Source organism: Rhinolophus sinicus, linkage group LG10, assembly GCF_036562045.2.
Source record: "Rhinolophus sinicus isolate RSC01 linkage group LG10, ASM3656204v1, whole genome shotgun sequence".
NCBI classification, from domain to species: Eukaryota; Metazoa; Chordata; class Mammalia; order Chiroptera; family Rhinolophidae; genus Rhinolophus; species Rhinolophus sinicus.
In genome coordinates, this window is record NC_133759.1 from 107,866,354 (window position 1) to 107,892,963 (window position 26,610).

General features: G+C 53.2%; 2 protein-coding genes across 3 annotated transcripts; both read left to right on the forward strand.

Annotated features, from left to right (window-relative positions):
• Positions 1-64: 64 nt before the first annotated feature.
• Positions 65-11,949, forward strand: INTS15 (integrator complex subunit 15). Its single transcript, XM_019753644.2, has 6 exons — positions 65-594; positions 1,088-1,309; positions 3,140-3,305; positions 6,012-6,536; positions 7,332-7,371; positions 11,138-11,949. The coding sequence occupies exons 1-6, from the start codon at positions 403-405 to the stop codon at positions 11,337-11,339; spliced, it is 1,347 nt and encodes a 448-aa protein (XP_019609203.1). The 5' UTR covers positions 65-402; the 3' UTR covers positions 11,340-11,949.
• Positions 11,950-16,223: 4,274 nt separating this feature from the next.
• ZNF853 (zinc finger protein 853) lies at positions 16,224-24,180 on the forward strand. 2 transcript variants are annotated; one of them, XM_074313955.1, is made up of 4 exons: positions 16,224-16,332; positions 17,467-17,671; positions 18,459-18,581; positions 20,963-24,180. In XM_074313955.1, the coding sequence occupies exons 3-4, from the start codon at positions 18,497-18,499 to the stop codon at positions 22,852-22,854; spliced, it is 1,977 nt and encodes a 658-aa protein (XP_074170056.1). In that variant the 5' UTR covers positions 16,224-16,332; positions 17,467-17,671; positions 18,459-18,496; the 3' UTR covers positions 22,855-24,180. The 2 variants fall into 2 exon arrangements, with proteins under 2 accessions (XP_074170056.1, XP_074170055.1); XM_074313954.1 differs by lacking the exon at positions 16,224-16,332 and having other exon boundaries at positions 16,967-17,671.
• Positions 24,181-26,610: the final 2,430 nt, after the last annotated feature.

A 26,610-nucleotide genomic window follows, 5' to 3' on the forward strand; every position in this document is an offset into this window, starting at 1 on the left:
GCGTACCTGCGGCCGTGGCGGCGCCCTTCCGCGTCCGCGGGCTGAGCCGCCAGGGGGCGCCCTCCCGAGAGCGGGCCCTCGACGCGGACTGCCTGACCCCTGCGGGCCGCCGTCGCCGCGCTCGGCGTTCGCCGCCGTTCGGCTCCGCGGCGTCGGGCTCCCGCGGCTCTTCGTGGTGCGGCAGTCGCACACCTGGGGTCCCCTCGGGCTGGCGGCGGAGATGGCCCCCTGAGCCGACCTGAGCGGTTAGCGACGGGCGGGCGGGCGCCGCGGCCCAGGCCTGGCTCAGCGGGCGGAGGCCGGGTCGCGGCCTCTTTGTCTCCAGGGCGGCGGGCGCGTCCGCGGGGCTCGGGGCGGAAGTCCCGACGCGCTCCCGGTGCCCCGGGCTGCAGCGGCCGCACCATGAGCGACATCCGCCACTCGCTGCTGCGCCGCGATGCGCTGAGCGCCGCCAAGGAGGTGCTGTACCACCTGGACATCTACTTCAGCAGCCAGCTGCAGAGTGCGCCGCTGCCCATCGTGGACAAGGGCCCCGTGGAGCTGCTGGAGGAGTTCGTGTTCCAGGTGCCCAAGGAGCGCGGCGCGCAGCCCAAGGTGCGGCGGGCAGACCGTAGGGCGGGGTGACCGCGGTCGGATCTGCACACTCCTGCTCTTTTTATCCCCGTCTGGGTGACAAGTGTTGGGTGAACCACAAACGCCCTTCCTGTCGGGGGCTCCGTTCTCGCCCTTGGCCTTGCTCCTTCAGTAGCCTACTTCTCTGGAGTCCTGAGCGTTGCTCAGCTGTATGCCTGTTTTGCCCGGCGTGTGACAGCCATGTCTCAATGGTGTTGAAGGAAGAGACTTTGAAGGCTTGTTACCGAGAGTCTCAAACCTCTGTCGGTCATTCTGAGTCCTCCGGGATGATGCATAATGATATATAATGACTTTTCCTGGGATTATCAGTAGAGAACTACTCTCTGGCACCTGAGCTTTAGAGGGGTGAAATGTACCCTGGGGGAAATAGTATATTTTCTGTTTTCTTACTGTGTTAATTAATATGCACGTTAAAACCGAATTTCTCATCGCTTCTCCTGGATTTGTTTTATAGAGATTGAATTCACTTCAGGAGCTCCAACTTCTTGAAATCATGTGCAATTATTTCCAGGAGCAAACCAAGGACTCTGTCCGGCAGATTATTTTCTCATCCCTTTTCAGCCCCCAAGGGAACAAAGCCGATGACAGTCGGATGAGCTTGTTGGGAAAACTGGTCTCCATGGCAGTGGCTGTGTGTCGAATCCCAGTGTTGGAGTGTGCAGCCTCCTGGCTCCAGGTACTTCTCCAGAAATAGCCTTTTCCTGGGAGTCTCTGAAGAGGAGCTTAGTGTCAGGAATTTTCAAGTAATTGACTTTCTTGAGAGGCCTTTTCCATGTCATAGCTCCTTGATGTCACTATTGTGTGTGCTGATACCCCAGACCTGTATTTATATACAGGTAGTAACCTTTCTTGAAAAATCAGTACTTCATAATGGTAAATGAATTGAAAAAAAGAAAGCCTCCTTTTTCAGAACCAGTGAAAAATCATTTTTCTTACTTGAAAATCGTAGGTAGGATTTTGAAAACAACCATGCAGCCTGAGATAGGAAGAATTTTTGTGTGTTTGTTTGTTTGTTTTAAGATCGTTATGTGTCAGATTGTTTGCCTGTTACAGTTAGGTCAGTAAGCGTGTGAGTTGTTCCAGGGTGACATCACAAAGTAGATGGCTGTTCTCATGGATATGGACATAGGAGCCTTCTAGAGTGTCTTTAAACATCAAAGAAAAAAATGTATATTTACAGTAGATACCGTGTTAGGTGGTATTTTGGAAGATTCATTTTGTTTTGCTTCTTTTTTTTACTCAAAGTCTTTGAAAATTTGGTAGTTCATTTGGAGTAATTATTACTCAACATTTTGATTCGGAGGATCCTCGGCTCTGCCAGCAGAACTGACCGCATTCAGTTTCACAAACCTGCTTCATTCCCAAGTGCTTGAAACCATTCAGGTTGTTTTCAATGTACTTAAATGTTTTTCCTGTAATCTTGTTTATCCTTAAATTTTGGCTCTCAAAAAGAAATTGTTCTTTGTAGTACACAGGTAAATTTCAGAATCCGCTTTAATTCTCACCAGTGTGATTTCTGGGGCATCTGAATCAATCATGTTGTATTTAACCTCGAGATTACCTCTATCCCTTGACAGCCTAGTGAAATCAAGTTTAGCCTCTTGTAATTCGTCATATCGTTTTCCTTTTATCTCTCCTGATATGGTTATGCTGGCGTTTTGGCAAAATGAAAGCAGACGTGAACGAAAGGACAGGGGCTCAAGGTGTTTGGGTCAGGATTTGCCACACTGGGGCGAGGGGCTGCAGCTTCCTCCTGAAGAAAGGCAGAGGTGGCTGGTGTGGTGTTGTGGGCAGAGTTCAGCCTGAATGAACAATCTCGCCTGCTGTCTCCTTGCAGCTCCCCCTGCAGGCCACGTTGGGGCCCTGGAACTACAGCATCCTGAGCTGCTGTTGAACGTGGCAGTAACAGATCAGCATCTGAGGGGGAAGGAAAAAGGCAGGGGAGGGTGGTGATGGGGACTGAAAGTGTTATGGAAACCTGTAAGAGCATGGGACTGTAAGAGAAATGGACGAAGCACTGCTCTACATCATGTGATAGTTCACAGACTCTCCTAAATCTCTCTAAAGTGTCAGCAGCTGTTACTTTTCACCTTTGGCGTCTCACCTACAGGGTTGCAGAAGTTATTTCCTCACCCAAGTCAGAACTGAACTTTTCTAGGTAAACTTCAAAGCAAGGGTCGTTAGGCTTTTTTTTGTAAAGGGCAGTATTTTCGGCTTCACAGGTCACACAGTCTCTGTCACAGCTCCTCAGCTCTGCCCTTGTAATGCAAGAGGCAAACATGAGCAAGGCTGTGTTTCAATAAAACTTCATTTACAGGAACAGCTGGTGGGATGGATGTGGTCTGTGGGCTTTAGTTTGCCAAGCCCTGCTTCAAAGGAAGCTGTTAAGATCTTCACCCCTCCTGGAAGTGTTCTGCCAGTTGTGGTGGTCTTCACCAGGTATATGAGCTTGCTAGTGTACTAGCTCACGACACCTGTAGTTACGTGGACTGTGGTTTCTTTCTAGCGGACGCCTGTGGTCTACTGTGTGAGGTTAGCCAGAGCCCTGGTGGATGACTACTGCTGTTTGGTACCAGGATCCGTGCAGACGCTGAAGCAGATATTCAGCGCCAGCCCTCGCTTCTGCTGCCAGTTCATAACTGCCGTCACTGCGCTTTATGACCTGTCGTCAGGTAAATTTTAAATAGGTTGTTGTGATTAAAGAAGCTTCGGCTGATGGCCAGTTTTTTCCCCAGTGAACACCCAGGTGAAATGTCCAGTGAAAGTTTTGGCCTTTTTTTCTCTGAAAAGTATGTTTTAGTCTGAAAGCTAAACGAATGGGCGGCCTGGAATTTGCTAACAGGGAACTTTCCTTAGTGATTCTCAGTTGCCTGATCCAGAATGATCCAAGCGGCAGACAGCCCAACAAGATAGGGCCTGGTGTCTGGAAGTAATGCAACTTTTTCCCTAGACATCACTTGCTTTTTCATCCCCCACTCTTTATTTTGAAAATTTTTCAAACTTCAGAAAAGGTGAAAGGATATCACAACAAACACTCATATCTCTCTCACCTAGATTCACCAATTGTTAAAAATTTACAATATATTCTTTCTCTTCCCTCTTCTCTGTTTTCTCTCCCACCTACACACACACACACACACACTCACTCACAAATATTTTTTCCCCAACTGTTGAGAGTTTGCTGCCAATGTCACGTACCAAGTACTTAAGCATGAATCTCCTGAGAAGGAGAATCAGGACAGCACGTCCTGGTCTGACAGCGTGCAGCAGCCTTTGCCCCTGTGTCAGTCCAGCGTTAGCCTCCCACCTGCACCTGATTATGATTGATTCTCCTTTGACTTGTCACTGTGTTTTCTTTCTGTTAGACTTTTTAGTTCTCTAGAGAAAGTTAGTGTGGACACAGTGTGAACATTCAAGTGCCCGTCATATTCACGTGCTGATTCCATACTTTCCTCCCGTTGGGGCTGCCGCTCGGATGGGAGGAGCCTTATGAGCGGTGCCCTGCCCCTTGGGGGTTTTCCCCTGGCGTGCTGCGCTTCCTAAGAGCTGTGACTAGTTGGGAACAGTACTCAGGCCTTTGGTTTTCCTGTAGGAACGACTCAGCCAACCCAAGCGCACAGCATCTTAGCAACCCTGTCACTCATCCGTTACTCCAGCCAGCAAGGACAGAAATGGGCCTTAACATTGCGAATGGGTTCATTAACATGGAAAAGGAAATGCTGTTCAGAGAATACCACTGACATTCTACAATGGATGTGAGACGTGGTGTTTTTCTCTTTAGCCAGTTTACCTGTTTGATGTGTCAGTATTTTCTTTTTAAACCGCTTTATTGAGGTGTGACTAACATACGAAAAGCTTGCATGTTTAATGTCTACAATCTGACAAATTTGGAGATACGGCAACCAGCAGGCACATGGTAGTGACATCATTCTGGAGTCCGCTGTCAGAATGGTGATTGATGCTTTTCTTGGGTGCACCTGTAACAGGAGAGCATTCCTGGGGAGTCTGTGCCTTCAAAAACCACAAAAAGGAAGCACTCACCAAACCAAATAGAACTTCCTCTTGTCTGAATGGTGCAGAGAACTTAGGTCCATGAGTAGGAAAGCCGTAGGGATTATTCACTCTCAAGTGCACACACTCACATGTACGCATCAGAGCACATATGCACACACTGCCTTCAGGTTCTTGGAGTCCCCTCAGCTTAGATTTGGGGGGTAGGGTATGTTTGAGGAGTGGGTGTGAGACTGGCATTTCCCAGACAGTAACGTCTCGGGGAACGAAGGACCAGACATAGGGTTGCCCACTGTGCATCTTGCCAGGTAGGAAGCACACACAGCTGCTTCCTGCTGGACCGGGGATGGGGACAGTGGTTTCACACCACAACAATGGATAGGCGTGCTCTCAGGGAAAGGCCAGTGTGACCTCAGAAAGAGCAGTCAGGAACCTTACTTTGACATGTGTCTCTCACACCCCTCACTCTCCTTCACGCGTGGTGTTGGACCTCAGCAACCTGGCTGGGGCTCTGTCACGAGCTGAGAGGTGCGCAGACCCAGAGACAGGATGCTGGTGAGCCACTCCCGTGCACAGCCACCTAACGGCATTGCACGCCAATCCTGGGATGGGTAGTGTATCCTCATGGTTCAAAGCCATGCGACCCGGGGACACAGCTGGGCCCACCACATACTTTTGATGAGTCCTAGGGAAATTACTCAACATCACGGTGCCTCAGTTTCCCCTGGGGTTGTTTGAGGATTGCATGTATTAATCTGTATAAAGGAATTAGACCAGTGCCTAGAATACGGTAAGCCCAAAATAAATGTCAACATTTGTTTTTATCACTGTTCTCTGTCTAGGCCATGGAGCGTGCCAGTTCCTAGGGGTCACAAGAGGTCAGGCTGTTGCTTAGACAAGGGCCCCAGGTTTGGGGCTGGGATGGCCCTTGGCAGCCGACAGATCACTGAAGGCCACTATAGCTGTCATGTACCCTGGAGGAAACACCAGACACAGGGATGAAGCCTAGTCACCAAGGAAGGAATGAAATGTGGTGGGAGTTTTAGACATAAAAAGTGTGGAATTTTATTTAAGTGACACATGGGATGAAGGTTCTGCGAGGCATAAGGAGTTGTAGGGAGCTGTGGAGTTCACAGATACTCCTTGAGCCCTCCCGGGCCTGACCGTCCTGTCACCGGGGGTGAAACCCTGACGCAGGCGAGTCAGCCTCATGGAGGGCGTGTTCCAGGGCAGGAGACAGGAAATGGATGAGCACAGGAGTAGGCGTCCTGAGTGGCAGGTGGCAAGGACTGAACTTAGGGGTGCGTCTCCCCTCCGTCTGCTTGTCACGGGGCTGAAAAACCTCCTGCCTTAACGTGTCTTTGCAGATGATGTCATCCCGCCCCTGGACTTGCTTGAAATGATTGTCACCTGGATTTTTGAGGACCCAAGGTTGATTCTCATCACTTTTTTAAATACTCCGATCGCAGCAAATCTCCCCATAGGATTTTTAGAGCTCACCCCGCTCACTGGATTGATCCGCTGGTGCGTGAAGGCCCCTCTGGCTTATAAAAGGAGAAAGAAGCCGTCCTTGTCCAATGGCCACGTCCCTACCAAAGTCGCACAGGCCTCGGGAGTGATGGACAGAGACGCCCACCTGCTGTTCTCCAAGCTCCACCTCAGCGTCCTGCAGGTGCTCATGATGCTCCAGGTGCACCTGACCGAGAAGAACCTCTACGGACGCCTGGGGCTCGTCCTGTTTGACCACATGGTCCCGCTGGTGGAGGACATCAACAGATTAGCCGATGAACTGAACCCCCTCAACGCCTCCCAGGAGATCGAGCTCTCCCTGGACCGGCTCGCACAGGCTTTGCAGGTGGCCATGGCTTCTGGGGCCCTGCTGTGTACAAGAGGTGGGTGATTTCCTGCCCTGGCCTTTCTGGGGCGGGGACACCACCACCTGTCAGCAAGAAAGTAGGGGCTCCTGGACAAGTACTGTTTTCTGCCTCTTTTAGGACATCTTTCCTCTTAGTGAACATGGGGAAGCAAGGGGCCATCACAGGACACACCCAGGCAGCGCTCCATGACTAGATGTTGGTGTGTCTCCTGGCTGTTTTGCCGAGTGTGGATAATCACTTACAGCTCTCCTCTTAGGGAATCTTTTCTTATTTTTCTGCAGTCCTTTTTTATTAAGGCGTAATTTACATAAAGTAAAGTGCACATGTTGAAGTGCAGAAGACATTGCCATCACCTGTTTGGAGGCTTCCTTCATCCTCTTGCATTTCAATGCTGGGACGTGCCCAGGAGGATGAGCTGGTGCTAACGACACACCTGTGTGTGCCTTTTATCTGTTGGCTCCCGGCAGCTGCCTGTGGCCCCAAGCTGTGGTCACTGCTGATGGGTTTCCTTCTTCTCATGCTCTGAAGGCCTCATGAGTCTGATCTGCGTCCCGAGAGCCCTGCCTGTGGGCCTTTCCCAGCCAGCCGACAAATTGCAATACAGTTGCCCCCTTTTTAAGTGATGTAGTCTATTTGGGGCCTAGTTTGTTAAAGCAAAAATTGAAGAAAAAGAGAATATAGTTTCTAACAGTGCTAGGAAAGTGTGGTATCAGTCACTCCTACTATCTCACTAGCATGCTCGGAAAGAACGTCATGAACATTTCACGTTATCTCCAGCCTGTTCCTAATTATGTATCTCCTTGATTTCAGAGGACCTGAGAACGCTGTGCTCCAGGCTGCCCCATAATAAGTAAGTGCCCCCTCAAGACGTCTGTTGGGTGGAGGGTACAGGTGGGGTGCAAGGCAGGGTGGTCCCTTTGTCCTGGCTGCCTTGGTCTGCAGTCTAGAGCTGTATATAAAGAACCTCTTAAGGATCTGATGATAAGTAAGGGACAGATGGCAAAACCGACATGAGAGGAAGGCCACGTGGAGAGTAAATGAAAGATAAAAGGGTGGTCATCTGGCCTGAGTCAAGGAAAGAAACCAGAATAAACTCAGAGTGTCATTTACTGTTTACTAAGCCTTCGTGCATAGTTTTTGTGGTGACATTGGTGCAGGTGCAGTAGCCGTGACATTGGCAATTGCACAGCCCTGTGGGAAGTACTGCAGAGCCCCCGCCCTAGGGCACAGCACGTCCGTCAGGCCAGCACCTTGACTCGAGTGCCACTGACCGGCTTCTGAGCACGGCTCTGTCTGGTTTCCTGTGGTGCTTGGGCAGTCTCTAGTCTCTGCCTGTCTCTGAGCCTCCGATGTCCCCCTCATAAAATGAGGTCTCTGGTTCACCTACTTCCTGGGGTTGTACTGAGGATTAAACAGGGTGACATTTGTAAATTTCTTAGCGTGGTCTGTGGCACATAGGACGATCTTAAATGGTGGTTATTGTCATAATTTGGGGAAAGTAGTGATAACAGTGGTGAAAAGCAGGAACTGTGATCACACAGCTTCTGGAAAGAATTCCAGCTTTGCTGATTTCTGTCTGTGTGACCTTGTGCAAGTTCCTTATCTCCCACTCCCTCCATCTTCTCTGTAAAATCAAGAAAATAGCAGTACCTGCCTCTCCTGGCTGCCTCCCCCGCATTCTGCCATAGGCGTTCTGTGAGGGTTAGATGAGTAAAAACAACAGAAGGCACTTAGAACAGTAGTTGTTATGCAGTATCTAAAAAGTGTTAGCTGCTGTCACTTTTACTGTTATTTCCATGATTTAGGAGTTCTGCTTAATCTAATTAATTTCACTTACTCTAAGAAGCAAAAAGTTTGGTGGACAAAAATGATTCATGCAAATGCAGCCTTAGTAGCAAAACCCTGGAAGCAACCTGAAGTCCCACAGGGGATACTTAGTAAGTTTGTTGTGTTAGGTGGGAAGACAGTATCCTCTCCGCTCAGAGTAGTCATTGTGGCAGCTGGCAGCCAGTTTATAGTTGAAGGCAGAAGGCAGAGCTCCCGTGGGTATGGCCGTGTGCCCATGACAGGGTTTACAGAAATGAAACTGCCCAACTAAGTTGGTAGGATGATTATGGTCACACTAGTCTTTAACAGGTGGTAGAGCCCCCAGGCTGGCGTTGGCTGGCCGTGTGTGCCAGGGCCAGTGAGCATGGGCACGGGTGGCATGCTGATACAGAAATATGCATAATTTGAGGCCGAAGGACCGGGCAGATATTAATTCACAGGCTGCCGGTGAGATAGCTGCAGCCAGAGGACCCATGTCCTCGTGCGTGGTTGAGGGCCTGTGTCCAGCTCTGCAGGGAACGATGTCTGGGTAGATAGGAAAATGGAAGGTTGGACAAAATGATCCTGTTTGAGATTATTTCTGTCGGTGGAGTGGACAGCTTGTCCCGAGGGCCAACTTTCCCTCAGGAGCCTACACTGGTCTCCTTTTGTCTGGGCTGCAAGAAAATTCCCCGGCATCTGAGGACATTGTCAGTGTCAGTTGGCACCTCTTGCAATAATCCCTTTGTAACATTTCCCTTCTCTGGGCACAGCTTTTATTTAATATTTAGTGTTTTTAGGGCATTAAAATAATAATCTCGGTGTAATAACTGGCAATCCCCATTGGAACCCCTGTGGAACTTAACAGCCCCCCTGGGCCCTGCTCTCCAGGAGCCGGTGGCTGCCTCTCCTGGCGCACCTGTCCCGGAACCCAGCCTCCACGTCACTGAGGTGTGGAAGGAAGGACGACACACAGTCACTTGGAATATTTCTTTGATTTCTGATCGTCTCTTATGTGTTGACTGTCTTTCCAACTAGACCGGAAACTTCCTGAGACCCCTCTGTCTCTGGCAGGGCGTGCCGGTTCGAACAAACATACGACGTGAACTTTGCCTGTAGAATACTCCCTCCTTCAGTGTATTTACTTATTTGCTTATTTTGATTGAATTTCTTACCCAGAGTTACAGGAAAGTAGTAACATAAATGAAACGTTGCTCAGAAGAGCTTCTGACCACTATGGGCACCACTGTTCTTCATGCCCTCGGTCTATTGCCTGAGCCCCTCCCCGGGGCACCAGGCTTTGTACTTGGGGGTTGGGAGGGGTGAGGTCAGTCTACCAAGGACCCAGCCCCCCCTCAGAGCTCCAGTAGTCAGAGTCCACCCAAGGGGGAAGTGGCCGGGGGGTGGTGGTGGTGACTGTCACTGGACCAAGCAAGACAGTGGCAGGGACGGTCCAGTACTGTGGCATAAGGAAGCTGAGGGGCAAACGATGGGCATGAACAGGACCCGGCAGCCGAGATATGGTGCTAGGGAGAGACCGGTGTAGACACGGGACACGGCCCTGCGGGGGTGAGGCTGGGAGAGCAGGGAGCAGAGGCCAGGGAGCGGGGAAAGGCAGGGCGAGGAGGAGGCCTCTGTGATGAAGTGGGGAGGGCCTGAGAAGATTTTCCATTAGGGGCGTAACGGGGAGTTGCGTGTTTCAGGCTGGCAGCCGATGTGGGCGGGCTGAGGCCCGGCAAGCTAGAGGTGGAGAGAAGGTTAGGTTGTGCTGATCGTGCTGGTAGGGAGAGTGGAGTTAGAAAGAATGAGACGACCGAGACGAAACTCTTCGAGGAGTTTCAGACGGGACCATGGCATTGGAAATGACATTGGATTCAGGAGGGCAGAGGATTTCTGTGAGATTGAGTCTACTGATGTCCCAAACCAGAGAGGAGAACGCAGGCTGGAGAAGGTGCACAGCCCCCGGGCTTGGGGGTGTCATGGGGATAGAAGGGGGTTGGGGCAAGAAGGATGTGCACGCTGCTGTTTGTGGAGACCTCGGGTGTGATGAGCAGGGGCATGGGTGTGGGTGGAAGGGGACGTCCCCAGAGCCCGGGAGCCTGTCATCGGGAGTGACGGAGCAAGTGGCAGGAGGGTCTGAAGCTCCTTGGGTAGGAGTGGGAGGGGTGTGGGCCCCTGGCGGTGGGTCAGGCTGGGCCAGGCCTCTGCTGGCCTCTGGATATCAGGAGTACCAGCTTTTGTGTGGCTTTGCTGAGGTTTCAGTTAGGACTCGGTCATTAAGGATGACAGAAACTGCCCTGCTGGCCTGCTTGCTGTAGGGCCTGTCACGACCCTCTTAAGTGTAGACAATAGAGGCTTAAACGGATGCTGACCGGCAGAGGTCCCCATGGCACAGGCACTGAGGCTGCGTCTGGGCCCCTTCCCTGCATTCCCAGCTGCCCTTCCTCGGGGGCACCTGGGTTTCCTCAGTTCCCTCCCTCCCAGTTGTCGCATTGTTGCCCTAAGCCCCTGGCTTTCCCACTGCCGGCCCCTCCGCTCTCCTCTGCCCTGGTACCCTCCTCCTGCTCTTCGCCGGCCACAGACACCCTCCATCCTCCCGGTGCTCACTTGCCCCGTCTGGAAACCTGCGTGTTCTGTGCCTGTGTTGGTGCCTCTCCTGGCGATCGCATGAGGGCCACGCATGTCCAGGTCTTCTCTCCTCGTTCCCCGTGGCCCCAGGTCCAGGGCACAGGGCCAGCCGCGATGCCGCGTGTCAGATGGATGTCGTCCTCCGAACCCGCGCCTCCTAATGCTTCTCCTTGTGTTTGCAGCCTGCTCCAGCTGGTGATCTCGGGCCCCGTGCAGCAGTCGCCACACGCCGCACTCCCTCCTGGGTTCTACCCTCACATCCACACGCCCCCGCTGGGCTACGGGGCCGTGCCAGCCCATCCCGCTGCCCATCCCGCCCTGCCCACACATCCCGGGCACACCTTCCTCTCAGGCATGACGTTTCCATTCCGGCCCATCCGCTAGGCGGGCCCACGTACCACCAAGTGGCAGGCAGTGTGCTTTCTGTGCCTGGGTCGGAAGGAGCCTTCCAGAGGGGGTGACCCACCCCTAGAAGACGACCTGTGGGAGGCAGCCAGGCGGCCCCTCCTCACCGGCAGGACTGTCTTGGTGCGGAAGTCCTGCGGTGTTGCCATCCAGGTGCCTCCCACCTGGTCACAGGTGTTAGAGTCCAGATTGGACAGATAAAAGGAAGTGTCCAGCCCTCTGCGGAGCGATGTGGGCGTCTTTAAAAGATGCCAGTTCTGTGAGCCTGTTGTGTCAGGTGTCATTTCAGACACACACGCTCTGAGCCTGTGCTGTCGGGGACCCGGATGTGAGAAGCAGCGTTACAAGTCCTGGTCTGGCTGCTTTCCTTGTGGATGGGATGTGTTCCTGCCTTAAACACAGGCTACTCAGACAGCTCCGGGAGCTGGAAGCTGAAACCTTGTGATCGCAAGCCTACACGCAGCACTTGGCACTGTTCAAGGAAACCTGTGAGGATCGTCCCCGCCACTGAGGAAAGGAACTTCTTTCCTTTATTGGGCTATCTAAATTTTCCTTTCGTATCTTCAAATAAATTTTTTTCTTAATAGTTTTATAGACTTTATGGAATGTATTTTAAGAACTTACTAAACATGAGCTGCAGTGGTTTCCTCCCCAGTCTGCCACCATCAAGAAGAGAAAATTGGATACAATTTTGGCCACTCCTTTTGATAGCAACATGGCCAACAACGACCCCATCCTGTGCAGGGTGTTGGGGGTCTGCTGACACGTCAGGGGGCTCCCAGTCTGTTTGCTTCAGGTACAGTTCTTCCTTCCCTCAGGTACAAAGCACAGCCGTCGGGAATTTATTTTCTAGTACACGATTGGAAGGTATGTGCTTTGGAGTTATTGTTCATTAGTTTTGGAAGGAAGACAGCTCCCAGTAACCATGGATCCCTTAGGCTGAAAGTGAGGAATAAGAAAGATGGTTACAGCAAACCGTGAGCATCAAAGGACTGAGATTAACTCGTAGGGATGAAACTCAACCTGTGGTTTGTTTACCCTTCTATTGCTGGCTGAAGGCCGTGACCTGGAAGATGAGACCAAACCAGATTGCCTAATAAATTCCTGGGTGTGTGTGTGTGTATGTGTCTTCGTGTGTGTCTTCCTGTCTTCCTGTCTGTCTTTAAGTCTGGAGTTGCAGGCATCCCTCCAGATAAGGACGCAGGTACACTGGAAGGAAGGGCTAGCCTTAGTTGGCCAGGCCCTTGAGCACTTGCCTTTCTCAGGGCTGCGGGCTGCTCAGCCAGCTTCCCACAGCCACAGCTGGCATGTAGGGACGGGCCTGCACGTGAGGCCTATCTGTAATCTGTTTTCAAATTGCTTTTGAGAGCCGTGAACTAGAAAGGAAATGTCCTTTTCTCTGAGTTTGGTTTCATTATTCCTATTGATGTATAAATCTGCTGGTGTCAGATTAGGAACTGGAGTAAAAGGCCTGCTCCCAGCTCTTGATGAGATGCATCCATGAAGCTAATGAGACCAGCTCTTGGCTGGTTCTTGGTATTTGACTCTGGTCCCCAGTGTTTCTGAAAAGGATGGAAGAGCAGCCCTTCTCCATCACTTCACTTCGTGGTTAGAGAGGGTCTCTGAGCACGGCTCTGTTTCAGAAGGCAGCCACCACCAGGTAGTTCCAGGAGATGGAGCCACTAGAGCCACAGACTTTCTTTGGTGGCATTTTTAGCAGTTTGTGTGCAATTAAGTCAACCTGTTAAAAATGATGTCCCTCTTGATAAGTGAACGTGTGCCAGACACTTCCTAAATGTTACGAGAAAATATTTTCAATGTATAAAACAAAGTATATGTAGAGAATTTATTAAAAACTACAGATTAATCAAAAGACATTCCAATAAAAAAATCGGTGAAGGACATAAACAGAAATTTCATAGAAAAGAAAAGACAAATGGTCAATAAACATGAAACAATTCTAAAACTGGTAAAAGGGAAATAGAAATGGAAATGAGATGCCATTTTTGCACTTACCTGTCAGATTGGCAGACTGGAAAATATAGCTAAAGGTGTGAGGAAACTGATCGCACTGCACTGTGGGCGAGTAAATTCATTTAGATGCTGTAGAAATTAAAAGGTAAAATGACTGTGGGGCCGGCCCGGTGGCTCAGGCAGTTAGAGCTCCGTTCTCCTAACTCCGAAGGCTGCCAGTTCGATTCCCACATGGGCCAGAGGGCTCTCAACCACAAGGTTGCCAGTTCAATTCCTCGCGTCCTGCAAGGGATGGTGGGCTGCGCCCCCTGCAACTAGCAACGGCAACTGGACGTGGAGCTGAGCTGCGCCCTCCACAACTAAGACTGAAAGGACAACAACTTGACTTGGAAAAAAGGCCTGGAAATACACACCGTTCCCCAATAAAGTCCTGTTCCCCTTCCCCAATAAAATCTAAAAAAAAAAAAAGAACCTCCTTTGGGGCAAACACTTGACAGGCACCTGCTCTGGGGAGCCTGGGCCCCTTCATTGGAGTGAATTATGATTGGTCCAAACCAGCATGTCCTTCCACACCTGTGGTCAGAATTTGGTTCCGTAATGGGCAGGGGGTGTGATTCTGGCCAGGGTGGGGTAAGTCTGAAGATGGCTTCCTAGAAAGATGTCTAGCTCCAAAAGGACCGGAAGCAGGGAGACATGGTGTTGGACATTGTCGTGGAGGATATGGCTTCTCTTTTCTAAGGCTGAGCACCAGGCAGTCCTCTTGGGAAGCTGGTCATTGAGGTGTCCTTAGGTCTTTAACCAAGCCTAGAACTCCCTACCGTTGCAGCTCTTGTTAGGGGAGATAATAGTGTTTTCCTCTTTTCAGCCAGTTTTAATTGGGTGTTTCTGAAATTTGGAACTAAAAGTCTCCTTGAAACAGCAGAGTGTTGGGGAAACAGGCACTTTTATTCTTGGGTGGGGGTGGTTTAAATTAGTACAACTGCATCAAGGCAGTAGCTATCAAAAGTTAAAAATATATATCCTTCGACCAGCAAGCGTGGTAGGGCCAGATCTCAAAGAAGAGCTCTCAGTTACGTTAAATTTTAGGTACAAGTATGTTTGCAGTAGCAAAAGACGAGAAATCTTAGATGTCCATCAGTAAGGCCCAGGTTAAATAAACTAAGGTATGTCCTTGCAGTTGGAGGCTGGGGAGAGTTTTTTCCAATTAGGTAGATATTTGTTCTATGTGGAAAGATGTCCAACATATTTAAAGAGAAAGTTGATGTGAGTCCATGTGTATATTATGATCTCAGCTGTGTAAAGACAGGATAAACCACAGTATATTCTAGTTATGATGGATCTGTATTGTTTCTGCCCACCCAAAATCCATTCCCTCTTTTCTTTTTAGTGAGTTAATATTTTAACACTTCAAGTAAAATATACACGCCTTACAACATTTACCCTCCCCCTTGTATGTTACTGTTGTCATATTATTACATCTCATGCACAGAAAACCTCACTAATGTTATAATTTTTACCTTCAACATTATACATATTCTAAAGAACTTATGAGGAGAAAAATTGTCTATGACATGTATTCATATATTTATAATTTCTGTTGCTCTTTCTTCATTCCTGAAGTTCCAAGCTGCATCTTTCAGATGGGATGTCAATAGCTACTGTCCACAAAGGAAAATCAAGTCATAGCATCATAAGTGTGCGATTTAGAAGTGTGGCAAGAATTATGAGAAGAAAGGGAGTGGACTCCCGAAGTGCTAAAGCCATGTAGAACTAACTACTGGACTCATTCCACTAGGAACATGTTACCATGAAAAAACTTAAAGGGAAAGGGAGGACGAGAGAGGGTGGCTGTTGTTGGAGTTGGTTGTTCAGGTATGGGCAGGCGAAATACTCTTAGGGGAAAAACAGTAGATTTGGGAAGACACCTTACCCCAGGTTTGCATCATGGAAAGGCAAGCGATGAGCCTGGTGAAGGAAGCAGAGCCTGCAAAGGAGTCAGAGAGGGGGCTGACGGAGAGGGAGGGGGAACAGAGACTATTGTCTCTTGGCAGCCACCAGAGAAGTGTCTGATGCTGCCTAGAGTGGACTAAAGAGAGATTCAGTGACACGGAGGTCACTGGTGACATTAAAGGGAGTTGTCTGTGTGGAGTGATTGGGCGGAGGTCAGGTTGGAGAGGGGGAAAGATAGGCAGATGAGGATATGGACACAACTACGATGGGGCATCTTTCCAGGAAGTGTGGCCACGAAGGGCAGGAGAGAGGGGGGCTTGCATGTTTAAGATGGGAGAGCCCTGAGGATTAGCAAATGCAGGCAGGGGGAGAGGTAAAAGATTCAAGGAGGGGTGGATTCTCTGGGTCCTGTGGGCATGGGGTCTCCCAGGAGGCAGGAGGAGGTGCCTGCCTCCCAGGGAGGGGAAGGTGTATACCTGCCATGTGAGGGAGGCAGGTGCTCTCGCATCCTTAAGCTCCTGGCTAGCAGGGTGCTGTCCCCATTCCACAGAGGGAAGGTAACCATTTGCCTCAAGATACGTGGATGAAAGAAGCCCCTGTGAACCCAGATTTGTCTGCCTCCAAAACTAGGTTCTTGCAGCTGCACTTGTTCTCTGCCCCCCCCCCCCCATGAGGCAGATGTGGCCCTCTGCCTTCCTGACCACCTAGTGTAGGGGTGAAGACACCACAGAGTGCAGGCTTTTCAGGCAAAGGCCGGAGGGGAAGTCCCAAGCTCCAGTGCCTGTGGGCCAAGAAGTGAAAAAGTGGAACAAGGGGGCCACATGTGGGCATGGAAACAATAAGGAGGGGAGGGCGCTGTGACCACATGACCACTTCTCCCCCTTACTCCCCAGGGGGGCATTCCCACATTCCACTCCAGGAGCAGCTCTCCATGCCAGATTTTTGGGTTTTTCAAAAGAATCCGAGTATCCGATTTAAATGTGAACTCCGGATTAGAGAGGTCAGCTTGAGGCAGGACTGCAAAGTGATGGGATACTGGGGTGGTCAGGTAAGGCCTCCCTGAGGAGGACATCCCAACGCAGGTGGGAAGCAGCTTGGCGCATCCAGGGAGAGGGGCCTGGGGTGGACAGAGGGAGAGGGCGGCGGAGGGGGCCTGACCACCGGTCTTGTGCACAGAGGAAGCCAGCAGAAGTTCCGGAAAGGGCTCAGCTCTCCAGTTAAAAGGGTGGCCTCCGGCCCCATCTGGTCTTTCAGCGCTCCAGCCCACTGCCCGGGCTGGCACGAACTCCCTGCCCTGCAGGCCTGCCCTCACCACCCCAGGGTCCAGGAGGAGGGGTCCGTGGCGTGGAGCAGGGAGGCTCCTTCAGAGCCTGCGCAGCCCCGGATGGGGCCACCCCATTAACTGAGTGTCATCTAATTGAGAGCTAATTGACCACAATTTGTACCGGGGCCATGGGCGCCCTGAGGTTAGGAGCCTCCCCCTACATCGGTGCAGCAATGGTCACCGAGCCCGGCGCAGACGCGCGCACCCGGGGATGCGACAGAGTGCGTTGCTCTCCGCACCGCAGGGTCTCCTCCTCGCCGCCCCCCTTCTGCCCCCCACTCCGGCGAGCAGCCGGGCCGGGAAGGGTTAAGCCCACCGAGCTCACGGCTGCCTAGAGCGGCGGCGGCGGCTGCAGCGGCGGGGCCCGGGCCCTGGCGCGGGGGCGCGCGGGCGGCGGGAGGGGGACAGGATGCGGATGCCAGGGGGACTTCCTGTGCCGGCCCCCGCCGCCCCCACCCCGGCCCGGCCGCTGCCCGCACGGACGCAGGCCGGTGGACGGACGCTCGGGCGGGCGGGCGAGCGAACGGGGACCGCCGCCCGGCCGTGCCGCCCGCCCCCCGCCCGCGGCCCGTGGGCTCCAGACACCTGTGGCCACCAGCGGACCCCGGCCGGACCCGGGTTGCCGCAGGCTGAGCCCAAACCGGTGTTTCCCTGGCCCCTGCCAACCTCAGCCCGGGCCACCCCGCCTGGTCCGTCCCGAAGCCCAAGGCGCCCGCGACAGCCCTGTCAGGCCAGCTCTGAATCCGGCGCTGGATCCGGGCTCTGCCTCCTTCTCGCCCCCCTCTCCCCAGCCCCGACCTAGGGGGCCGGCACCAACTTCTGCTCTTGAATTCAGCTCTGTCTCCTCTTTTGGCCCAGGGTGACCTCGGCAGCCCTGACAGCACAGACCCTCTCGAGTGCCCAGAAAGGCGCCCGGGTGGCCAAGCGCCTCCCCGGCTCTTTCTGGATGGAGGCGCCTCAGGAAGAAGCTGGCTGAGGGCTTTGGCCTTCACCTTCCAGCCGCTGCTGACCACACCTCCCTGAGGGCAGAGGCCGCGGAGAGGAGCGGGAAATGCTGTACCAGGTGAGGCCCAGTGCGCAGGAGAGTTGGGCCAACCCAAGATGCTTCTCTTAGGAGGTTTTGGACTGGGTTCTGAAAGGCTGGAGGACCCTGGAGTCATCCTGTTAGGAGAGGAGAGAGGACTGGATGTGTGGCCACCTTTGCAGGGTTTGGGGGGACCCAGGGAGAGGCGGGGAAGGTCCAGACCTCAGGAGCGCCTGGGCTCAGGGCCAGGCGGGCAGCTGGCCGTTTCCATGGGTTGTAGGACTCTGGAAGCCTGCCTCCCCACGGAGCTAAGCTGGCACCTGGACACACGTGGCCTGGAATCTGTGGCCTGGGAAGGTTGAGCAAACCCTCAGTCTGGGAGGTAGGACCCAGGGAGTGAACAGACTTGTCAGTGCTTTGAACGGGCAGGGGAACATGAGATGGACAAGTCTCTCTCTTTTCTGCAAACTTCCCGGGTGTCCCTTCTGGGACTCAGCTCCCCATCCTAGTGACGGTCTGATTTCCCACTGTCGTCTCAGTGAGGAGCAGCTGCAGGGCTGGCCCTAGAAATGGGGCTGACTGAGGGCCCTGCAAAAAGTCAGGAGGGAAAGGACCACCTCTGCTGGGAAACGAGCCTAGGAGCTGAGCCTCCAGGCTGCCCTCCCTGCTCACTTTCCCAGCTGTGCACTGCCCTATCCTTTCCAGCAGGGGTGGAGCTGCCTGCTCCAGGGCCCAAGGCAGATTTGGGGGTTCTCTGGCAGTCAGTGTCTTGGGCTGGGGGCTCAGCACTACTGCCCATTTGAACAGCTTCCTTCCTTCCTCTTAGCAAAGTCAGCTCACTGGGATCTTGGTCTGACTGTCAGGATGGAACTGGGGCCAGCAACCGAGACCTTCGTGCTAGAGCTTCGGTGTCTTGAAGATGGGGGCCCAGGGCCTGACACCCTCTCAGGTGAGGGGCTGGGGGCGCCTCTGACCTCATAAACCAGGAGCTAGTTCTCAGGCCCCCAGTGGGGATCCTTTGACACAGCCTCAGGACTGCCAGGGCTGAGAGAGGGGCCCGAAGAGCAGCAGGTGGCTTGCTGTCTGGAAGGCACCCTCCTGGCAGTTTTGCATATGGATGGCCGGTTGCATCCGCTCACACCAGCACAAGAGTTTGTGAGGCAGCTCTGCAGGCTATGGTCTGGCGGGGGAGGGGCTCCCTGGGGGTGCAGGTGTTCTTAGCCTATGCCCCTGACCCCAGATAGGTGCTGACTGGGACCTGCTGCTGTTCCCCCACTCGTCGGGTGGCCTCCACCTTCCTCCCACCTGTGTCTGGCTCCAGACTCAAGTTCCCAGATTGAATTCAGGGACTAAGGGGCTCTCTCCCTCTGCCCCTCGTGCCTCAGTCATTGCCCTGTGGCCTCTGGCTTTGTCCACTTTTCCTTGACTTCCGGTCCCAGCAATCTTTCTCCCCTTTTGCTCAGAGGCAAATGTAACCCTTCAGAACCTTCCAGAACTCCCTCCCCCTCTAGGACCCACGCTGGGCAAACGTTCTGTTGTGGTTGCATTTCTGGGAGCCGATTCTGTGCTGTGCTTTGAGTATGTTGAGTGAAGGGTGGTGCAGGGTTGAACAGAGCATGAGAAGGACTGAGGGAATTGGAGGGGTCAGACGGAGATGTGTGGACTAAATGAGGACTCTTCTGGCTTAAATGCTTAACTGACAAACATCTTGTGAAGGTACACACATCAGATGAAACTTAACTATATGTTTATCAAACCATCATTGTTAGAAATGGTGACACTGCTGCCGCAAGAAGTCCAGAATGGATATGCGGCCCAACACTGAGGATTCACACAGGCGGGATGTGGCCCTGCTACTCCCAGAGGTGGCGGGAGAAGGGTATCTACAACTTTGGATTTGCTAGGGGGACAGATGTCCATGGCAGTCTCTCCACTCACGACCAGCATACTCCCAGCTGGTGTGAGTGTAGATGAAGAATGCATTCACCTATCCATTAGCCCAAGCAAAGTTTATTAAGCATAGTTTTCTAACAGGAAATTATTTACATGTAGAGATCCTTTGGTTTTTAAAAAAATCAATATAGTAGAAAAGTGGCCAGAAAGCAAAATTTTATATATCAAACCTCTGCTTTGCATTACAAAACTGAAAATATGGTGCTGTAGGAAGAGATGTTGAAATCAGGCTTGGGAATGGAGAACACATCTCAGAGTTTCTGCTAACCCAGTAGCAAGCTTAAAAGGAGAACCCGCGTGGCGATATGGTGGAGATGAAACGAAGCCACGGAGTGGCTCCTGCTTGCCAGGGTTTACTGTGTGCCCGCACAATGCTGGGACCGTACCTTGACCCCTCCAGTGCTCCCAGTGTCCCTTGGCAGATGGGGAGGCTCAGGTTCCAAGAGGTGAAGTAATTGGCCAGTCACCCTGTTGACTTGGGGCTGTGAGTTAGTCCTTTCCATTCTAGAATAACAATCTCAAACACTTTCTGTCTTTAGGCTATTTCTGGTGGAGCTAGTTGCATCCTTGGCATTTCCAAACTGTTTGTTAGTTTGCAAACTAATTCCTAACCCACAGGGAGATGGATTTTTTCAGGCATCTGCCAGGTTCTAGGGGATGTGCCAGAGCCCTTTCTGCTTCACTCATGAAGCTGGCAGTGGGTACCATTAAGCTATTTTATAGACAAGCAGGGCTCTGAGCCTGCAGCTGCTAACTGGTGGAGTTAGGACCAGAAGAGAGTCCTCTGAACTGAGGGTTTCCCACTGGAAACCTGTGTACTTTCTGACACTTGGGGGACTTTTAGCAACTGTTTGTGGTAATAATTCCAGGCAGCTTTACAGAAATTCATTACTCTTTACAGAGAAAACGAGTTTCATTTTTCAGGTGTGACCATAACTGAGGTCAGAGTGCAGCATGGGCTTGTGGCTTGGCTGGTTGGTTCACTGATTTCCACTGGATGGGGATTAGGCACAAAGCGCTTCTCAGGGAATAGTTTTGGGGAGCCCAGGACCCACGTTGTTGTCACTGCCAAGCTCTCAACATGGAGCCTGTGTAGGGGTTGGCCCAGAGGAGGGGCCGGGGAGCTGGGGTCCAGAGTGACATGACCAGCAGTCATTCGGGAACATTTCTAAGCCAACCCCACACTTCTGGGTATTTCAGTTTTTGCCATGTTGCAATTGTCCTTGATCCAGTGCTTTTGGGTCCCTGCTGAGAGCTCAATTGTGTATCCTCGAGTGGCTGTACATGGGGCAGGGTAAGTATGGAGGTCCTAGGGGCCTGGACCAGACAGCTGCCTGTAGATCTTTCTCTCCTGGCTTCCTGCCATTTCCACTACAGGTGGCAGCGGTGGGAGTGAGAGTCAGGAGGAAGAAGAGGCTCAGGAGAGGAGCAGCCCACTACGGCCAGCAATCTCAGCCCTGATGGGGGCCAGTGAGACTGCTGAGGAAGCCCAGCTGGGACAGCAGGGGTTGAAACAGTTAGAACAGCAGCCAGGGCTACACAGGCAGCAAGCACAAAACCAGCTATCAGGACATCGGCCTGAATCGCAGCAGCAGCAGCAGCAGGATGGGCAAGAACAGCTGCCTCAACAACAGCAGGAACTACAGGAAAAACCCCAACCCCTGCAACATGAGCAACTGAAGCCACACCTGTCGCTGGTGCCACAGCAGGGACAGTCACAAGAGCAGCAAGTGCAAGAGCAAGAGCTGCTGCAGCAACAGCAGGAACTACAGGAAAAAGCTCAACCCCTGCAACATGAGCAACTGAAGCAAGAGCAGGGACAGTTCCAACCACAGCAGCTGCTACAACAACAGCAGCAGTTGCAACAGCAGAAACCGTTATTACAACAGCAGCAGCAGGAGCAGGAGCAGCAGAAGCAAGAACAATTACAGCAGCAGGAACAGCTGCAGCAGCAGAAACCTTTATTACAGCAGGAACAGTTACAGCAGCAGGAGCAGGTGAAGCAGCAGCAGCAATCACAGCAGCAGGAACAATTACAGCAGCAGCTGTTGCTACAGCAGCAGCAACAATTACAACAGCAGCAGCATCTATTGCAGCAGCAGCAACAGTTACAGCAGCAGCAGTTGTTGCAGCAGCAGCAACAGTTACAGCAGCAGCAGTTGTTGCAGCAGCAGCAGCTGTTGCAGCAGCAACAGTTACAGCAGCAGCAGCAGCTGCAGCCCCATCCACTGGAGCCAGAGGAGGAGGAAGAGGTGGAGTTGGAGCTCATGCCAGTGGACCTGGGGCCGGAGCAGGAACTGGAGCAGCAGCGGCAGGAGCTGGAGCGGCAGCAGGAGCTGGAGAGACAACAGGAACAGCGGCAGCTGCAGCTCAAACTGCAGGAGCAGCTACAGCAGCTGGAGCAGCAGCTGGAGCAGCAGCAGCAACAGCTGGAGCAGCAGCAGCTGGCGGAGCAGCAGGAGGTGCAGCTGGAGCTGACCCCAGTGGAGCTGGGGGCCCAACAGCAGGAGGTGCAGCTGGAGCTGACCCCCGTGCAGCCGGAGCTGCAGCTGGAGCTGGTGCCCGCAGCGGGGGGCGGCGGGGCTTCGGGACCCGGGGCCGCGGTCGTGGTGGCCCCCCCGGGCTACGTGGTGCTGCAGGAGCTCATGGTGCTGCCAGCCGTGGCCACGCCGGCGGTGGTGCCCATCTCGGGCCCTGCGGGCAGCGCAGCCCTGACGCCGGCCCGGCAGAGGCGGCGGCGGCGCGCCCGGGACCGGCCGACCATCTGTGGGGAGTGCGGCAAGGGCTTTAGCCGCAGCACGGACCTGGTGCGGCACCAGGCCACGCACACGGGCGAGCGGCCGCACCGCTGCGGGGAGTGCGGCAAGGGCTTCTCGCAGCACTCGAACTTGGTGACGCACCAGCGCATCCACACGGGCGAGAAGCCCTACGCCTGCTCTTACTGCGCCAAGCGCTTCAGCGAGAGCTCAGCGCTCGTACAGCACCAGCGCACGCACACGGGCGAGCGGCCCTACGCCTGCGGTGACTGCGGCAAGCGCTTCAGCGTCTCGTCCAACCTGCTGCGCCACCGGCGCACGCACTCAGGCGAGCGGCCCTACGTCTGCGAGGACTGCGGGGAGCGCTTCCGGCACAAGGTGCAGATCCGCCGTCACGAGCGCCAGCTGCACGGCGCCGGCCGCTCCCGGGGGCTGGGTCTGCTCCGCGGCACGCGCGCCACCACGGGTGGGCCACCGCGCACCGATCAGGCGGCCGGCGACAAGGTTCTGTGACAGGGAAGGGACTGAGGTCGGGAAGGCGGCCAGCTCCTCCCAACAACACTGCACTTGCTGAAACGGTCCCGCTCAGTGACCTGGGACATCCTCGAATGTCGCTGGGCAAAGTCCATCTTTCTTCCAGCTCACCGGCCGAGTAGGACAGCCATCCTCAGTAACACTCCTGGAGAGGAAAGCCAGTGTGGCTGAAAGAGCACAGATGTGGCACATCAGGACAAACAGCACACGGTACAGATTTGTTAATCAGGTACGGACTGGGGACAAGTCTGCCAAAGCGCCTCCCCCCCTGGGGGAATTGGACCTAGTAGAAATGAGAGTCACAGGAGAAAACTTCCAAAGACAGATGGGACAGTTGGTGACATTGGACACGGATCAAACACCAACCAGGGAATCAAATATACCTGGTAAAACGCACACAAAAAGGATTTGATCCTGGTGAAAATTATTTCAAGGAAAAAAATGGGAGAAAAGGCAACTTATCTGCACTATGTAAAAAACTGATCAAGGCATTAAATTGTCTTCAATGTCATTTGCCCTGAAAATACTTCCTTGAATGAAAATTCATCAGGGCGGATATAATCCTGATTAAAATATTTGTGTTCATAAACACAGGGTCAGAATGTCCACTGGGTCAGTGTGCAAAGGCCAGGCAGTCCTGCTCTGGGCCAAAGGTTAAACCTTCCCTCCAGGGCCACCCAGGGTCCCAACAAGTGTGGGAGGCAGGCTCTAGGCCTCTGCTGCCATGATCCCGTGCCTGCAGGAGCCCCCTCCTGCTCTGGTGACTAGCAGCCTGTGGCTAAAGCAGAGGGCATTCTGGGAGAGCTGTCCAGGTTCCAAGGCAGTGGTCACTGCTGGAAAGAACTCTGCGATACCCCCTTTTCCCTGAGGTCCTCCAGCTCTTGGCCTCTTAGGTGCTTGCCCAGCGACAAGCTATGGGATTGGGACCTTGACACCCAAGGGCAGGCAGGGTTCCCCTGGGCTGGGCTGTACAGGGAGCCTGGCCTGAGCAGACCCTGCCTCATCACTAGGGGTCAGAGGGAGAAGGTTGAATATGAGGATTGGACACATCAGAAATGCTCTTTTCATTCACAAAATCATCTGGGGATCTCCGAGGCCTGTGGGAAGGCAGGAAGGTGGAGGAGGCTGCCCACCACCTCGGCCCCCCACACGCTTCCTGCTCCTGACTTCCCACGTGCGTGCGTGGCTTAGGTCCTGGCCCTCCCTTTCCTCCCTGCTTCTCCTTAACTAACACAGCCTGCTACATTTCACAAATGTGTTGGTAAGTGAGAAACAAAAAATGAAAAATAAACTTAAACAAAGAAATACATTGTCTTGTCTGCTTTTACCACTGCACTTTGTGGGGCTTCATTTCTAGGGAACATTTTCTCCGTTGCTCTAGAAGCAAGGAACTTGTATTCAGGTCCATACCCAGTGCTCCTCACTGGACCCTTCCTTCTAGCCTGAGACCCTTGGCTGGGCTGGAGATGGGCCTGTTCAGTAAAACCCTCCTGGGAGGGCTGGGGACCACAGGTAGATGCCTGAAGAGGCCAGTTTTGGCATCTCCTAAGGACAGGCTTTGAATCAAGCTAGTCCAACTGTAGAATGGAATGCTGGGATAATGGTGAGTGTGCCATTGTCAATGGCCACTTGGAGAGGAGTCATGAGGCCTGAGGCCCCTTCTAGCCCTGAGTGTCCTTGGTCCTAAGACTCAACCCGCTGGACACTCTCAGATCCCTTTTTACCATTCTTGTGTTCTGTCATCCAGCTTTTGCTTCCAACAGTCCACACCCTCAACTCTTCTTTTCCGGATGCCCCTGGGGTTGCTGAAGCCCCTTGATCCACTTGTGCAGAAAGCTGGATGTACCTGAGAATTGCCCCCTTCAGGGTGGTCCTTATCCCATGAGAGACAGGTGTGGGAGGAGGCTGCAAGCCAAGCTCTCCCAATTCCAGCCATGAGCTTGGAGGCATGACTCACACCCTAGCATTTGCTATGGGACCCCATCGAGGCCCCTCTGCAGGAATTTGCTTGAGACCGCACCCTTAATTTGCTTCCTCTCCTTTCCTGTCCACTTCCCATACTCCGATGCCCCTGGGAGCATGGCCTTCATAAATCACTCCCGCATGAATCCTAGTTTCAAGGTCAGCTCAGGAGCCTGCCCTGAGACTGATGGTGTTGACAGTGGTCCTAGGAAGTGGAGTCTAAGTGGGGGGATTCTGGACTTGGATCGCCTACCCATTGGAGCAACAGGGTCCCCCTTGTGGGTGGTGACCCCTGGCTGCTGCACTGATGGACAGGACAGGATACCAAGTGGGAGGGGACACCCAGGCTCCTGGGGTATCGCGAATACATGAGATATGTGGGAGAAATGGTTATTATAAGAACTATGATTCTGCTGAGCACAGTTACTGCCATGATGAGGGGAAATGGGAGGTTCAGGTTCATCGCTACCAACTTAAGGCGCAGAGGGACAGTCAGGAAGCCTTGTGCAGCATTTAGAGAGACTCATTTCCTTCCTCCAAAGGCCGACTCCCGCAGACCAGGCACAGGGTCTGAGGCGAGCGCAGCGGCCAGGACTGGGGATATCTAGGCAATGTACTTGAGAACACTGAGCCCCCACACTTCCCCAACCTCTGAGCCCACAGAAGCGGCCCAATTTCTCTTGCTAAAAATATCAGCTGTGCCCCTGCCCCACCCCCCTCCACTTTGTCCAAAGACCATGCAGAGAAGTCTCACTGAGGCAAGATGTCTTTCAGGGCAAACCTGCCCTCCTTAAGATCTGCTCCGCCTCTCTTCCTGGCCGCTGGACCTCTGACCAGGCTCTAGGCACAGCCAGCCTGGCTAGGATCAGCTGGCCCTGCTAAAGCAGGGAAGGGATTTTGGCCAGAGGCGCTGCAGGTCCCAGGGCCAGTGAGTCCCAGGCTTGGCTTCCTCTGTCAGGAGTGGGGGGATCCCATTTGCAGAGACGCATGACACCTTCTCACCCAAGACCTGGAAGGGAAATCAGAGAGTGACAAGGCTAAAGGGAGGGGAGGCAGGGACAGCAGCGAATGACAGAGCCCTGGGGCAGGGGAGATGTAGGTTGATGCCAAAATCCCAGGACCTGAAGGCTGGGGGCTGGGCAAGGCCAGAGAGGCCTCCCCACTCCTGACCTCCCCCCTCCTCACCATCACAGCAGTGGCTCCTCAAGGTAAGACACACGTGGTTAGTGGACACCAGGCAGTTTTAGGTAGGACACAGGTGCAAGATCAAATAATGTGGGGTCACATAGAATCATTGCCATTGTTACATGGGTCACATAAAGTTATTGGCATTTGAATTATGTTTTCATCTTTTCCCCCCTAATATTTCCAGGTTTTATTGTCACGTGAGTCCCAGGATTTTGCATCCTCCGATCCTCAGAAGTTCTCTCCCTGTGGAATCAGCTCTGGAATTCTGCAGGCATCTTTCTGACCCAGGCACATGGCCACCTGGCCAGCACTGTCTGCTTGGGGTTCAGCAGGAGCCACAGAGGAATTTGCCTGGTGGTCCTGACCTCCTCCTGACTCTCTGACAAGCTTTTTGAGAGGTGCAGAATGGTGTGTCCACGCCCATCACCATCTACATGGCGCCTTCACACAAATTTTAAAATGTGTCCCCTGCCCAGTGCACACAGCCCCCTTCAGGGCTTTGCAAGGGCTCCACCCCACCTCCTCCCTGCAGTTCAGCCCCATCAAGTGGTTCTTCGACTTGCAAAGTCAGCCGTTGCCACCTTC